This window comes from Berghia stephanieae, chromosome 4 (assembly GCF_034508935.2).
Source record: "Berghia stephanieae isolate SIO BIC M18660-M18661 chromosome 4, UCSD_Bste_1.3, whole genome shotgun sequence".
Taxonomy (NCBI): domain Eukaryota; kingdom Metazoa; phylum Mollusca; class Gastropoda; order Nudibranchia; family Aeolidiidae; genus Berghia; species Berghia stephanieae.
The window spans coordinates 92,148,129-92,163,399 of record NC_088363.1 but is presented as its reverse complement, the minus strand read 5'-3'; the positions used below and the strand labels follow the sequence as shown (position 1 = coordinate 92,163,399).

At 32.2% G+C, this 15,271-nt stretch overlaps 1 protein-coding gene across 3 annotated transcripts in view; it reads right to left on the bottom strand.

Moving 5' to 3' along the window:
- LOC144971577 (thyrotroph embryonic factor-like) overlaps window positions 1–15,271 on the bottom strand; it is a 30,408-nt gene continuing 15,137 nt past the window's right edge. For 2 of the 3 annotated variants that reach the window (XM_078912621.1, XM_078912623.1), the window contains exons 4-6: window positions 12,719–12,787; window positions 8,447–8,526; window positions 1–7,390 (exon numbers count right to left, since the gene is read on the bottom strand). In XM_078912621.1, the coding sequence (XP_078768747.1) occupies window positions 7,097–7,390; window positions 8,447–8,526; window positions 12,719–12,787 (443 nt within the window). In that variant the 3' untranslated portion in view covers window positions 1–7,096. The remainder of the gene's footprint in view (window positions 7,391–8,446; window positions 8,527–12,718; window positions 12,788–15,271) is intronic. The other variant, XM_078912622.1, reaches the window with a different exon arrangement.

The window sequence follows — 15,271 nt, the reverse complement described above, 5'->3', positions numbered from 1 at the left end:
TAATTATCTAAACTTTTATTTATCTTTTGAAGTTTATTTAGTCCACACTTTACCGTGACAACAATGAAGGGGATACTTAAACGAAGTCTAAGATAACAGTTGGAATTTTCAAAATACATTTCAGAGCTGCCAAACTCATAATTTAAGTGGAAATTATTTGAACTTAAAATTTCAACATCGTTGACCCATATTTAAAAAACAATGTATTCTTACTTACACTCTTTTAAAAAAGAGCTACATAATAATCCGGCCAAGGGGAGATGGAAAAAGGTATAGCATCGCCTTCGTTGGTAAAGTTAATTGCAAGTTTGGCAGCTCTGTATAATATCAATATCATCAAAATAATAAGTTTTAGTCTCAAAAGTCATTTAAAATCAACTATGTACTTAATATTGCAACATTTATTTCTAGAACAATAGCTGTCGCTGGTTATATAAATTTAATATCAAATTGGCTGTTTGTCTAATAACAAGTGAGCTGAGGTTACAGTAACAGATAGAGGATAGAAAAAAAAAAAGAAGGAAATAATGTTACCATATACAATCAATTATGAATAAAAATACTTAAACAATATAGCTTGTATAATCGGATTGTTTAGGACCGTATTCTAGCTTTGTCAATTGATCAATTTTAGGAAGGGATAAGGGATAAGGGAGAGGAGGTATGGGTAGAAACAAAGGAAAGGGGGTTCCACTTGACTCTATATTCATGAACACTAGCTTTAGTTGTGGTGCCATTCATATAAAACAGAAATGACACCCAAAACGTTATGGACAGATTGAACTATCTTTATATTAACCAGAAATACTGCATGCTGAAAACAGGAATTAATTTTTTTAAAATTTAAAATTAATTGGTCATTTCCTGATAAAAAGAAAATTATAATGAAATGGTGAGTGATCTTACATTTTATTTTAACTAACAAAATGTAATTGTGGGCAGGGATAACATGAATCAACATTTTGAAAAGGAATTATATATACATGTGTTAACTCACTCAATCCTAGAGATTTTTGCTACTTTTCAAAATTGGAAAAAAATGTATTAAAAACGAGCATGTACATGGATAGTTTTATTGTTTTTTGTTTTTAAGGGTTTTACGGCGCTTGCAACACATTTAGGTTATATCAGCGCCAGTAAAAAGGAAGAAAATGGGATAGTAAAAAGTTTTAGAATTACAATTAAAGCATCCAAGAAAAAGTAAGACAAAGGGGAACTGAGAACAAATAGGGATCAGATGTAGATTCCAAGAGCATACCATCAATGTACTTAGTTTGAGACCACCTATAAATCTCATCCGGACACAAGAACAAAATCCAACAAAGAGGAACACACTCAAATGCTTACATTATACATTTAAAATAACATATATAAGAATACATAACAGAGAGATGATTTACAAGGAAAAAAATATCATCTCCCAAAACAATAACTATGCATTTGACTGTTTCCCTCCCAGCCAGGACTCCGACCAGGGCCAGGACAAAATCAAGTAATCTCATTCCAAGACAAAGACAGAAAGCATGTTGGAAAACAGACATAAGGGGATAGAAGACACAGTATGTACCTCCCTGCCCGCTATGGGAAGTCAGGATCCCCACCCAGGATAGTTTTATTCAACTACCATTGACATGTAAAAATTAAATCATTAGCTTTGATACTAAACCTATAATTTGTCTTGGAGAAATGTAATAAATAGGCATGGGGTAAAAGTAACCCCGGTAAACTACGGATATAGTCAGTGTTAAGGTTGAGTGAGTTAAACCTCTCCCTCTCCCTATCTCTCACACACAAATACTTTCTATAACTTTTTTTTTTTTTTACTGTATTCAATATATATTTTTTTAACGTATTTTTTTAAACCACACCATCTGTGACTACATTAAAATTATTGAGCAAGTCATCATTTATCTTCTTCAATTTTTAAAAAACTCATAACACAGGATAATGTCAATGTTGCTGCTCGAAGCTTGAATAAATAAATAATGTGATATTGAATGTAAGCTCCAATTTAATTACGAAAACAGAATGGACATTTCTGGTCAACAGACAGGATGAATAAAACACTACAGATGAATGAGACACATCATCTCATTCATCTGTAGTGTTTCATTTATCCTGTTTGTTGACCCGAAATGTCCATTCTATCTGTTTTCACAATTAAATTGAAGCTTACATTCAATTTCACATTGTTATTTTACACAGGATAACACAACACAAAAACAGCAACAGTGAATAAAATTTTTTAAAAATAAAGAGCAGGTGAAACACTTTCATAAGAAGAAAAAATTCCTAATATCAAAGGACTTCACCATCTTACTTGTTTTTGTTTTGTTTTAAGAGTTTTACGGTGTAACACAAACAACACATTTAGGTCATATCAGCGCCGGTAAAAAAAGGAAGAAAATGGGATAGTTAAAAGTTCTAGAATTACAATTAAAGTCCCAAGATAAAGGAAGACAAAGAGGAATTAGTTCAAATAGTGAACATATGTAGATTCCAAGAGCAGACTATCAGTGTACTTAGTTTTAAATCACCTAAATGTCTCATCCAGACACAAGCACAGGCCTCCGCTAAGAGGAACACACTTGAATACTTACAAACCACATATATAAAATAAAAATATTACAATGCATAACAGAAATGATTTACAAAACAAAAAATATCATCTCCCAAAACTATACTGTTTCCTCCGAGCCAGGGCCAGAACAAAACCAAGTAATCTCATTCCAAGACAAATACAGAAAGCATCTTGGAAAACAGATATAAGGGGATAGAAGACACAGTATGTGCCTCCCTGCCCACTATGGGAGATCATCTGACTTACACTGCGGTGTTCCCAATAATATACGCAAAGAAAATTCTTCAATCTTTTCATTTTTGAGCTAACCATTTCGCTTTCACTGTTTTATAAAAACATTAAACTCGACACCCGGCAACTACAATAATCAACACAAGTGTTACAAAACTACACCTTTAAATTTTAAATCACATTTTCAGGAAACAACATACACAATGAGCACAACACAATTATCTTAATCAAGGAAATGAAAACAAAAGAAACAAAAAATGATTATACAATGTACAGCGATTATGGATCCCACTAAGAGGAATACACTCAAATATTTATAAATCATGTTAAAAATGATAAAATAACAAAACATAACAGAGAGATGTGTTTCCCTCCAGCAAAGGATTCCAGCCAGGGTCAGGACAAAACTACAAAACTAAGTAATTTCATTCCAAGACAAAGACAGCCTCCCTGCCCACTATGTTTTGTTTTTAAGGGTTTTACTGCGCTTGCAACACATTTAGGTTAGATCAGCACAAGTAAAAAGGAAGAAAATGGGAAAGTCAAATTCTAGAATTACAATTAAAGCACCCAAGAAAAGTAAAACAAAGGGGAACTGGGAACAAATAGGGATCAGATGTAGATTCCAAGAGCACACCACCAATGTACTTAGTTTGAGATCACCTATAAGTCTCATCCGGACACAAGCACAAAATCCAACAAAGAGGAATACACTCAAATGCTTACATTATACATTGAAAATAACAAATATAATAATACATAACAGAGAGATGATCAACAAGGAAAAAAAAGAACTCCCAAAACAATGACTATGCATTTGACTGTTTCCCTCCCAGCCAAGGATTTCAAGCAGGGTCAGGACTAAACCAAGTAATCTCAATCCAAGCCAACGAAAGAAAGCAAATTGGAAAAAAGCTATAAGGGGATAGAAGACACTGGAAGTGCCACCTTGCCCACCATGAGAGATCGGGAACCCCATCCAGACAACATAAACTGTCCCAAATTGTCAGTAAAGCAACCTTAAAGTTTAGGATTGAAAAAAAAAAAAAAAGACCAAGATCCTTTGTGGCAGCAGATGAACAACTATGAATCCATTATGAACAACTATGAATCCATTATGAACAACTATGAATCCATTAAGAAAAATTAAAACAACAATTTCAACAACAAAATAAAAATAAACGTTTCTTCATAATACATTTAAAACATTGTAACATTGTAAAATAAATCTGTTATATTTCACAGTGGACTAAAAAAATAAAGAGATAAAATGGTTTGCAAATGTAAATAAATGAAGTACGACTCTTCCACAAGACGAATGTGATGATGACAACTATAGCACAAAACACTTTTAGAGAAATCATGAATATCATGACCTCTTTATTTCCAAATCAATATACTGATGAGAGTTGTTTTTCTCTTAATATTATGTACAACCACAACATAATATGACATGACAAACCCATCAACGTCAACGTATCACAATTATCATGACAAAATATAGATTCGGTATTTCGGGTAAACTGTGATCATGCTTTGTTTTATAACAAAAGAAACAAGAGATTTGACACACAAAAAAAAAAAAATAATAAATAAATAAATAAATTTTTAAAAATATTATTTTTAAAAATAAAAAATTTGGAATAATAAAATAATAATATCATCATAAATCTATAAAGTTTTCAACTTTAAAACGAAATATGAATTCGTTGCCCATCTAAGGTTTCTTTAATTAATAGATGAAATTAAATTCAAATTAATGTTGAAAAAAAAATGGAATTAAATAGATCTTGAGAGCTTTCGTTCAGGCTTGCTTAAAGTTTGTCATGCAACCTTCAACACATTGGGGATGTGTAAAAGTGGGTAACGCATTATAGAATAGAAACATATTTTGTTTCATCAAAAGCAAAAACCCAAGTCCTGGTTATGTTGAGATAGAGTATAAGTGAGCTAAGAAATACAAAAAGTATTTACAGGAGTTGATATATCCATAAAAAAAATAAAAACCAACTGACAGTTTTACTATCTTCAGATATTTACTTGATCTTTAAATATGGACTCTTACTATCTATTTTGGTATTTAAGCTACAGGACCTGGTAGGTTATCTTAGTGTCTTACTTGATCTTTAAATATGGACTCTTACTATCTATTTTGGTATTTCAGCTACAGGACCTGGTAGGTTATCTTAGTGTCTTAACAAAAGAAAGATTATGTTTTATTTTTGTTTTTAAGAGTTTTACCGAGGTTGCAACCCATATAGGTCATATCAGCGTCAGTAAAAAGGAAGAAATTGGATAGTAAAAAGTTCTAGAATTACAATTAAAGCACCCAAGAGCAAGTAAGACAAAAGGGAATTGGTTCGAATAGAGAAAAGATGTAGATTCCAAGAGCACACTATCAGTGTACTTAGTTTGAGATCACCTAAAGTCTCATTCAGACACCAGCATAAGATCCCACTAATAGGAATACACTCAAATATTTACAAATCATATGTTAAAAATAAAAAAATAATATTACATAACAGAGAGATGATTTAATAGGAAAAAAAATATAATCTCCCAAAACTATAACTATATATTCGACAGTTTCCCTCCTAATCAAAAACTCAAGACAAAACTGAGTAATCTCATACCAAGACAAAGACAAAAAGCAATTGGAAAACATAAGGGGTATAGAAGACACAGCAAGTACCTCCCTGCCCACTATGGAAGGTTGGGAACCCCACCCCAGAGTCCTTTTGAATAAGGATTTTTATCTCTTGCTGCATAAAGAAAATTCAAAAACAGGGTTGAAAATATCCAAAATAATTCATCAAAGAATTTCAATATCATTCGACATTTCTCTTTGATTAAGGCGACTTGCTCAATGTTTTTCAAGCTATACTTGAATGTGACTGCTAAAGAGGTTTTTGATTTTATGAAACGATGGTTTAACTGACAAGATCCTATCATCTATATATACAAAATATGGGATAGAACAATCTAATCCTAATCATTATATATTACAAAATTTACATATTTAGAAATAGATACAAATAAAATGTTTAACACTGATCTTAGAAAAGACCCTTCCATGGAAAGACTAAGATTATTTTTTCAACAACTCATGATAACTGAGTTAGCTTTCAACAATATTTTCAATATATTAACCGAAAGTCACACCTGAACTGATGCTCGAGCTGAAATTACTAACAGTTTAAAAAATATATTGATTAGTATTACAAATAATAATAATTAATAATAATAATAATAATAATAATAATAATAATAATAATAATAATAATAATAATAATAATAATAATAATAATAATAATAATAATGACAATAACAATAGCATCAGCAATGGACACTCAAAGCATAATCATATTATTAGTCAATACCAATGACACATGCAGTTGTTATGATGATATAATGAAGACACATCTGATGAAAATAGTTTGACCAACTTGTCTCGTCTATCATGAAATCTGTCGGAAAGGACCTATTTTATGTCCCTTGAAAACTGCCATTCACCAAATAAAAGATCATCTTTTCATTTCACATCATGCATGAAAGCAAGTCATTCATGATTGTTGCTTCAAAAAACGGCTAACCCCCCAGTCTCTCAGTGCCACAAATTTGGCCCTAGCAATGCAGAATATTTATCATGATCAAGTCCCATTCTATTCTATAAGAAAAATCAACATTCCTAAGGTGTATTTACACATATTTTGCCATATCAAAATAAAAAAGTTTGACCATAATTTTATGTAAAAATTGGATTTGGATTAAGAAAATACCCAATAGACTCCAAAAGCTGAAACGAATGGTATGATTTATGAGACATTTTTTGTTCTCCTCCAAGTGAATGGAAACAGAGGGTTGTGAACACCAATCATAACAACTATCCGGTCTTGGAAAAATTAGAGAATACAAAACATTTTGCTTAAAAAAACAAATTTTTACGTTATTGTCATTGTGGATGGGAATGAATACCAAGATTAAGTGAAGCATTCAAGAAATTCTTTACCTTAAAAAAGAGCAAATGTATATTGAAATTCCTGGACCTTAGATAACATTTGCTTGGATAGATGCCATCCCTCTTATTAATCTAGTGACTACACGAAGTCAATCCCTTAGCTAAAACAAATAGTGAATTTCAAGGGTACAACACAAGCTTTATTAGGATAACGGAACAGAGAGCTTTTGTCTGGTTAAAAACTCAAGGTTTCAAAAGATTGGTTATATTATTCATTCAAAGTTAGCCGTTTAGAATCATAGACGAATAGTAACTTGCTTCTTGTTTCACAAATCGGACGAGAGGGCTGACCAAGAACCATCCATGCTCGATGACGATGACGCCGCTGCTCCTGCACCAGGCTCGTATTTGTCTGCAATTGTCTTTAGCTTGGCATTTTCTTTCCGCAACTTGGCCATCTCTTCCTTAAGGCATTTGTTCTCCTTTTCAAGATAAGCTGCCCTAAGAGCAATCTGATTCTCCTTGACTCGTCTGGCATCCCGTGAACGCTTGGCAGCATAATTATTTTTCAGTCGCCGAGCCCAGTATTTATCGTCTTTGAGTTCATCTGGAACAAATATCTGAAACAGCACAAAGAAATATCACATCAGCTCACACTGAAATAAAACGAACAATCAGGTTAATGCAAATTGTCTGTGTCATACATGCAATATTTCCCAGATGTTCCCAAGAAGGTAAATGATAGTCAAATCTAAGTAATCAATATAAAACTTGAATGCTTGTTGTTTTTTAAAATCCCTTCAATTAAAGTTTCTACACAAGTTCCTTTCTGTTTAGGATAAGAAAAATTATGCATGGAACATTCACTTCTCATCTTTTCATTTCCTACTCTATACCCTTTCACAATTTACCTAATCAGATGTCTAAAAAGAATAGATGACCATAGAAACACAAGTTTTAATTGTCAAAAAATGGTTAAGCCCAAAGTTTTATAATATTGAAAACAATAAGTAACAAAAGGATGCTGGTTAAAATATCACAATCCAATTTTGATTCACTTAATCTCTTCCAAATTGTGGTCCAAATAAACAAACAAAAAGTAAAAAAGTAAAAAAATATTTTTTGTTAAATAAAAGAAAAGTAAACAAGCCCAAAATAAACAAATGCAGAATAATTATTTACTCCTTGTGATTAAAAATTGAGATGAAAAATGTTTTAAAAACAACTTATTCACTCCTGCTTGAATCAAATATTCGATAACTCGGAAAAGTCTTTTCAAGAATTATTATCATGACTATATTTTTAACCACAAGAACATCCAAACTTAAAGCAACAACAATCAGGATTTATCAACTAAATAATGACACTTGAAATACTAACAAACTCAAAGCCTTCCCAGATCAAGATAGAAAAAAAAAGGGAAGTTACTCATCCTGAAAAATACAGAATAATTTACTTCTACCATTAGAATTTCCTTTATCCCATGAACTGCTTTCTCTCTCTCCTCAATGATTTTCACTAAAATTAATTCATTAATCCCATACATTAATGCTTTTAAAATCGCTTGCCTTATAAAAAATATGGATAAATTTAGCCCGGAACCTTGCATTTTCTACCTCATAAAATTCACTCTTTCATTTTCCTTTCTGACATCATTTTTTTCTATATCAAAATACCTTTTTCGATTTCTTGATAATTGGCTGTGGCTTAAGTTCTTCCTCTGAGAAATTTCTTTTACGAGGATCAAAACTCACACCTGTAAATAAAAAAATGAAATCACGTCATGGATACGGATATTTATCTCAAGATCTTGTCAATGAAATGGAAGTCGTTTTTTTTTTCTCTCTCAATCTCTATCTCTCTTTAAATTCTATTATTATTTAAAGAACTGAAAGGTTTTCAAAAAAATCTAAACTTCTGATTAAGTGATGCAAATTCATTATCATTTTTTACCGAACTTGTGAGACAATGCATGATCGTATTTATATAAAAAAAAATAAATTTTAAAAACAAAAAAAAAAAACAAAAAAAAAACTTGAGCTTTTATATAGGGCAAATGCACTAGCCATGCTCAAAGCGCTTCACAAAGGGTCACTGACTAACAGCAAAACGTAACAAGTAGAACAAGACATGATGCCTGTTAGGCGATATTACATTTTTTTTTCCGGACAGAGACAATGCTGTTAACGACCAGGTCCTCATTTTACACCTAAATACGGTGAGAGAATGTAAGTAAAGAGCCTTTTCCAAGGACTCACCTATGCGCCGAGCGAACCCAGGAACTTCCGATCCGAAAGCGAGTGTCATACCATAATACCACATCGCCGCACATTTATTACAACTGTGCATTAACCCAAGCATCAGGGAGTACTCATTATCACATTATCATAGTTAGTTTGAAGCCTGACACAACAATATGGCATTCACTTCCTAATATGGAGGTGCCCAGTTTGACACACACAGGCTGCCATGTGTGGCCTTGAGCAGGTCCAACACACATACACACCCACAAACAGGCTGAAACTGCCATGTGTGGCCTAGGCAAGTCAAACACACAAAGACTGCATGCAATGTATGGCCCTGGGCAAATCACACGTCTTTACTCGCTGAAGGAAAAACAAAGCAATGCAGCTTATTTTAATCTAAGGTTGTATCAGACACTCAAGACAAATTTCCCCATGGAAATAAAAATGATCTTTTTTATGATGGTAATGGTGATTATCATCATATTATCATGTTATCACTCTTATTTAAAATTTTCATCATCATTATTATCAGGTATATCCAAAAAAAAAATTCAGTATAAAAAATAACTCGTTGGATGAAAATAAAATAAAAATAAATAAATAAATAATTAATATATATATAAGGCTGCACCAAAAGGTGGCAAAGTGTAAAATTCGTCAAAAACACTCAAATACTAGTCATCCTGAAAAGCCAATAACAAAATTTGCTTTCAACAGTTTCTTTGGGTTGAAATATAACGCGAAAACCGATGCCCTAGCACAAATAGAGGTCTTTAAAAATTGTGGACAGAGCATTAACTTTGTCCTCCCTTTTTCAACACTTTAATAAGTCTTATTTTTTGTTGTTTTTTAGTTGTTGTTTTTTTTTTTTTGTGATGAATGTTACGAAAACGACCTTTTGTACAGGCTCTTACATTTGTCAATGCTGATGGTGACAAAAAGTGAAAAGTAGGAAAATGTTGAACGATTGCCTTTAAGCCCCATTTCTACTGCACTAAACCCCACTTTTAGAGCAATTGAGATGATAGACTATCATTGATACTCTAGCTAACTCCTGGAGAGTGGGGAAACTGCACCTGTATGTTCCGGTTCCACCACACATCAACTCTCTCATTGCTAGCACATTGTTTCGAGAAATTGAAAATTTTAAAAGGAGGAAATTCCTCCTCTGGATTCCAAAATCGCGGTTTTCCGTGGATCGGAGAAAAACCACCAGCACTGATATACCTATATGAATAAATGTAAATGGCAATGTACAAAAACCATAGACAAAATTACAAAGCGGTTCAATTCATTAAAATAACAAGTTAGTGGTTGATCCCACGAAGAAATGCCAAGCAATAGGAAGTCTCCAACAAAGAATAAGGGGATGTATGACTTTTCTTTTAAAAGGGACAGAATCTTCAAGCCTCCAATGAATTATATATCAACTCAGGCAATCAGCACTAAATTAAGAATTTGCCGTCAGCCACAAAATTATAAACAACTGTATATTTCATGCTGTGTCACTTTTTTTTTTCTACCCGCGCCAGTAAAAAGGAAGAAAATGGGATAGTAAATAGTTCTAGAATTACAATTAAAGCACCCAAGAATGAGCAAGACAAAGGGGAATTGGTTCCAATAGTGAACAGATGCAGATTCCAAGAGCACACTATTAGTGTACTTAGTTTGAGATCACTAAATGTCTCATCCAGACACAAGCACAGGTCCCTGCCAAAAGGAATACACTCAAATGTTTACAAATCGTACATATGTAAAAGGAAAAATAATACAGTGCAGAACAGAGAGATGATTTACAAGAAAAAAAATATTATCTCCCAAAGTTAACTATATATTTGACTGTTTCCCTCCCTCAGGGCCAGGACAAAACCTAATAATTTCATTCCAAGACAAAGACAGAAAGCAAGTTGAAAAACAGACATAGAGGGATAGAAGACATTATGTACCTCCCTGCCCACTTTGGGAGGTCAAGAACCCCACCCACGATGATGAGATGGATAAGGTGCTGCCAAATGTCATTTTGATAATGTGTTAGTGATAATGTGATAAGTAACTCAAAGGAAATGATCTAGATTTTATCGGCAATTTCTCCCAGTTAAATGATGAAGACAAGTGTCGACAAAGCATCAGCTTTCTTACACTATAAAAGAGATATTTTTTATTTCCAGTTATTATTTATTTTTATTTTTTCAAAATTCAACTTAAGAGAAAAAAAAGATAAAAACTAAATCAAATAATTCCACAGATGTTCAAAACAAATGAGGTCTTTGACTAGCGAAAATCACTGAAAGCAAATATCACTTTGATGATAATAAAATACACAACAATCAAAATTCAGGGTTATTATTGTCACCATGCCAAGAATGTGAAAAACAATATAAAATCATAAGGCTGAAAGCACTTGAATCAAGCAAAATAGGAGAAATTAATATAAGGTATACAACAATTTTCTTTTATACAACTAAAAGTATAAGGGTCCAGCTTCACAAACTTGTGATTTTTCATTGGATCTAAAGTCAATGTAAAAGGAGATATTTATGGGAAAAAAAAAGGCAATCAAAAATTAATAATGTTAATGCAACAACAGAAGTTGCTCCCAAAGTACTTGATCGAGTTTGGAAAAAGGTTTGAATACTAAAGCATCCCATGACATACAATGACTGGCAGCAAACAAGACATTTGAAAAATACACATATGAATCTTGGCATCAAGTTGTTTTTGTTTTTTTTAATAATAATAATAACAAATCACTTGTATAACAAATTCCATGAATTCATGCTCTAAGGCGCTTTACAATAAAACACGAACTCACAAAGGGAAAATAAAATAAAAACTACAGTATTGGAAGCTTAGTTTGAAGAACAATTAAACTGAATTGAGTAAAGGCTATTTTAACAGTTCAGTCTTTAAATTAGAGTTTCTGGTTGTGGGAATTCCAGATTTTTAGAAATGCATTAGAGAAAATTTCGTTCTTGACGTAGATTTGTTTAAACAATATCTCAGCCTTCATGGATTTCTACTACAATATAGTGTCCATTACAATTAAAAACCACCATTAACAATTACGATACATTTACAAAAACGGTTTAGAATAATATTAAAGCGATATTACTACAAGCATAAAACTAAAAAGTTTGGGGGGTTTTTTTTGGAGTGCTTTAAAATACCAATTTACTCTATTTCCTTAGCTGAATTGTAATAAATAAATGAATAAATAAAATAGGAAAAGATCATGCAATAGAATAATTAGAACCAGGTAATCTAAGAAATGAAATATTTTAATGTATGAATTTGCCACCCAAAACCAGGCCAGATCAAAATATTAAAATACCAAAGCAAAAGGGATAAGGAATTTTGTCATTTTCACCAAAAGGTTTAAAAAGATCCAAAAATACATGACAGTACATCAACAACATTTGATCAGATCAATAACTGATTCCATATCGATCGGAAAAATAAAAACAAACATGAAAATTTTTTTTTTTAAATACAAGCAAATAGAAATCCATTACCTATGCAAACACAAGACAATAATCACAACGTAAATTTCAGCGTATAATTGAAGCTTGCATTATGTCCCAGAAGTCTGATATACACGATACGAGATTTGAAATGACATTGTTTATACCAAACTGTTGCAATGCAACACAATTTCATTTATTTTTTTAAATTATTATCTTAGGCTAGGGATTTAGCACTGACCCATTTTTGGTCTGTGTCCATCCCCTCCCTGCATCCATCCACCGGGGTAATATCTCTGATCATCATAATCTATGGAGAGCGAGAATGAAATGGCGGGCAATATAACATTATTGCTAATGGTTGAATCAGGTATGAAAAAATGGAACTTTATTACTCAAAAAATCAACTGATCAGAGTGTGTGTTCTCTCCACTTTTGGAATAAAGACGAAGATAAATTTCTTTTTTAACATAAATAGATTTTGTACCCAAAAAAAAAATAAAAAATAAAAATTTTAAAAATAATAATAAAACAATTTTTAAAAAAACAAACTAATCCTGATCAATGAATGGCTTACTTGTAATGAAAATCCCTTAAACCATATTTGGATACAATCAAGATCTCTTTAAACTATGTTTAAAACTAAAAAGTGCAATTTAAAAGCCATATTATGAGAGAGTGTCTTCCGTCTTCAATGTGTATTGTCAATCCAAAAAGTAAATGGGTAAGAGGGCCAGCTTGCTTTGCTACCAGGCTTATGAAAAGACGAAAAGGTTTTCATTGCTCAAGATATGCTTTGGTATTTCTTATGATGATTATCAACATTTTTATAAATTTAGCAATGCGGAAAATTGCAGACAAAAAGTAATTACAAAGTATTTTCTTAAATTTTTGGCAAACAGTGTTTGGACATATGTTTTTAAATAAAAGATTCGAAGGTGGAATAAAATTGAGGATGAATATTTGACTGGTTCCATCTTTTATTTTTCACAAATTTCAGAGTGGTCAACGGTCTTTGCCGTGACTGCATACACAATTCTTTGAAATAATAACATCATTTGTTGGACTCCCTTAACTCTGCTATAAGCTGATATCAGCATTTTTATTTCAAATTCCAACATCCAAAACTAATAATTTGTTTATTTGTCGCTGTCACCATCATGAATCTCTTATTCCCTTAAAAATTCAAACCCTGAGTAAATTTGCAAATGCGTATTTACATGCTATGCTATTAGTAGCAAAGAACTCTATAAAGTGAAAGAACATGGTAAATCAACAACAGTTTTGACGACAAATGTCTGCAGGCTATGGTAATAAGAACATGACCTGCCAGATCATTTTCAAAGTGACCGAAATTATCATAAAGCATACCTTTGAAAGGAAATTATTGGAAACATCATTAAAATATGCAAATGAAGGAGAGGTAATCACAGAGATCGGAGGTTGCCTGCTAGGCACAATAATTTTGCCTTTTATTTTTACAACCTTTTTAAAAAGGAATCATAATGTGGTAACTTGAGTCCCAACCAATAAGTGAAGGGTGTGACGTATGATCACTATTATAACATTGTTAATACAAAAAGACAAAGAGTATAAAAGATCAGTTAGTTAGATTTGAATGGTTAGAAAAGACATTCAGAAACTTGAGAATGACATCAATTCTAATCAAACTGTGTTTGTACATTTTCATGCATGCCACGTCTGTAAACGAATTTCCGTTTTTTTTTTTTTGATGAATAAAATATATCTTATCTTATCTTAGAAGAACAAAACATTGTAATTTCTAAAAATGTCACTTGTTATAGAAGGCAAAGTCGGTCAAATATTAGAGTGGACAAAAAGGAAGAATTGTGATGAAGACTTTTGATACTTGGAGACATACCAATAAGGTTATGGATAAATCAACTCACAAGCAAAACTTTCAAAATGTTGATCTTACTCAGAGAACTACAATCTTGAAATACCATGACCTAATGGCACAGCCCAATGGGTATGCTTTGGTCCACTTTTATATTGAAATGCTAACATATGAATAAGGAATAAGACAGCCATAAAACTCGATCCCGATCACTAACGAATAAGATTTGCATATATCAAAGGAAACTAAAAACTGATGACGAAAAAGAGAGGATTTTGGCATACACTGATAAAACAGGTTTTTTTGGGGGGTGGGGTTGAAATTCCACAAAGGCCAGGAAACTTCTAATCAATATATCGATCAGAGCCTAACATTTGAGACTAATGACAAGTTGAGAGTCATAGTAATTGATCGATATTAGAAGCAAAATTGTCTGGCATAAATGGAAAACAAATCTGTCTTGTTTGTATACACATCACATTTGAAGTTGGTGAAGCATACATGAAGACCTGGACAAGGATTGTTCAATAGTCTACAACTGTGATGAAAAACTGTTATAATCATGATTTGGGGGGCAACGTTGCGGCAACAAAGTGATCTTTAAAAAAAAATAATAAAAAAGATGAATACAATCTAGGCAAAAACAATCTCTTTATCTTGAAGATCAGCTATGTGAGTTGCTAATTTGCAGATTTTCTGCCTGCCGGCGAGCCTGCAATTCGTTTTAATTCTTGTATTCCCTTAAGCAATCTACTTTTAAAGCGTATCCCAGCTGCATATACCATTCCTGTTAGAACCTTTCTGCATTTCAAAACTAACAAAAGACCATTGATTTCCCTAAATATTCCATTCTGTTCAATGCAGGTCCTTTTGTTTATAGTCACCAATTACTGATTAGAATTACTTAGATTCAATTTCAACAGCAAATTTAAGTAA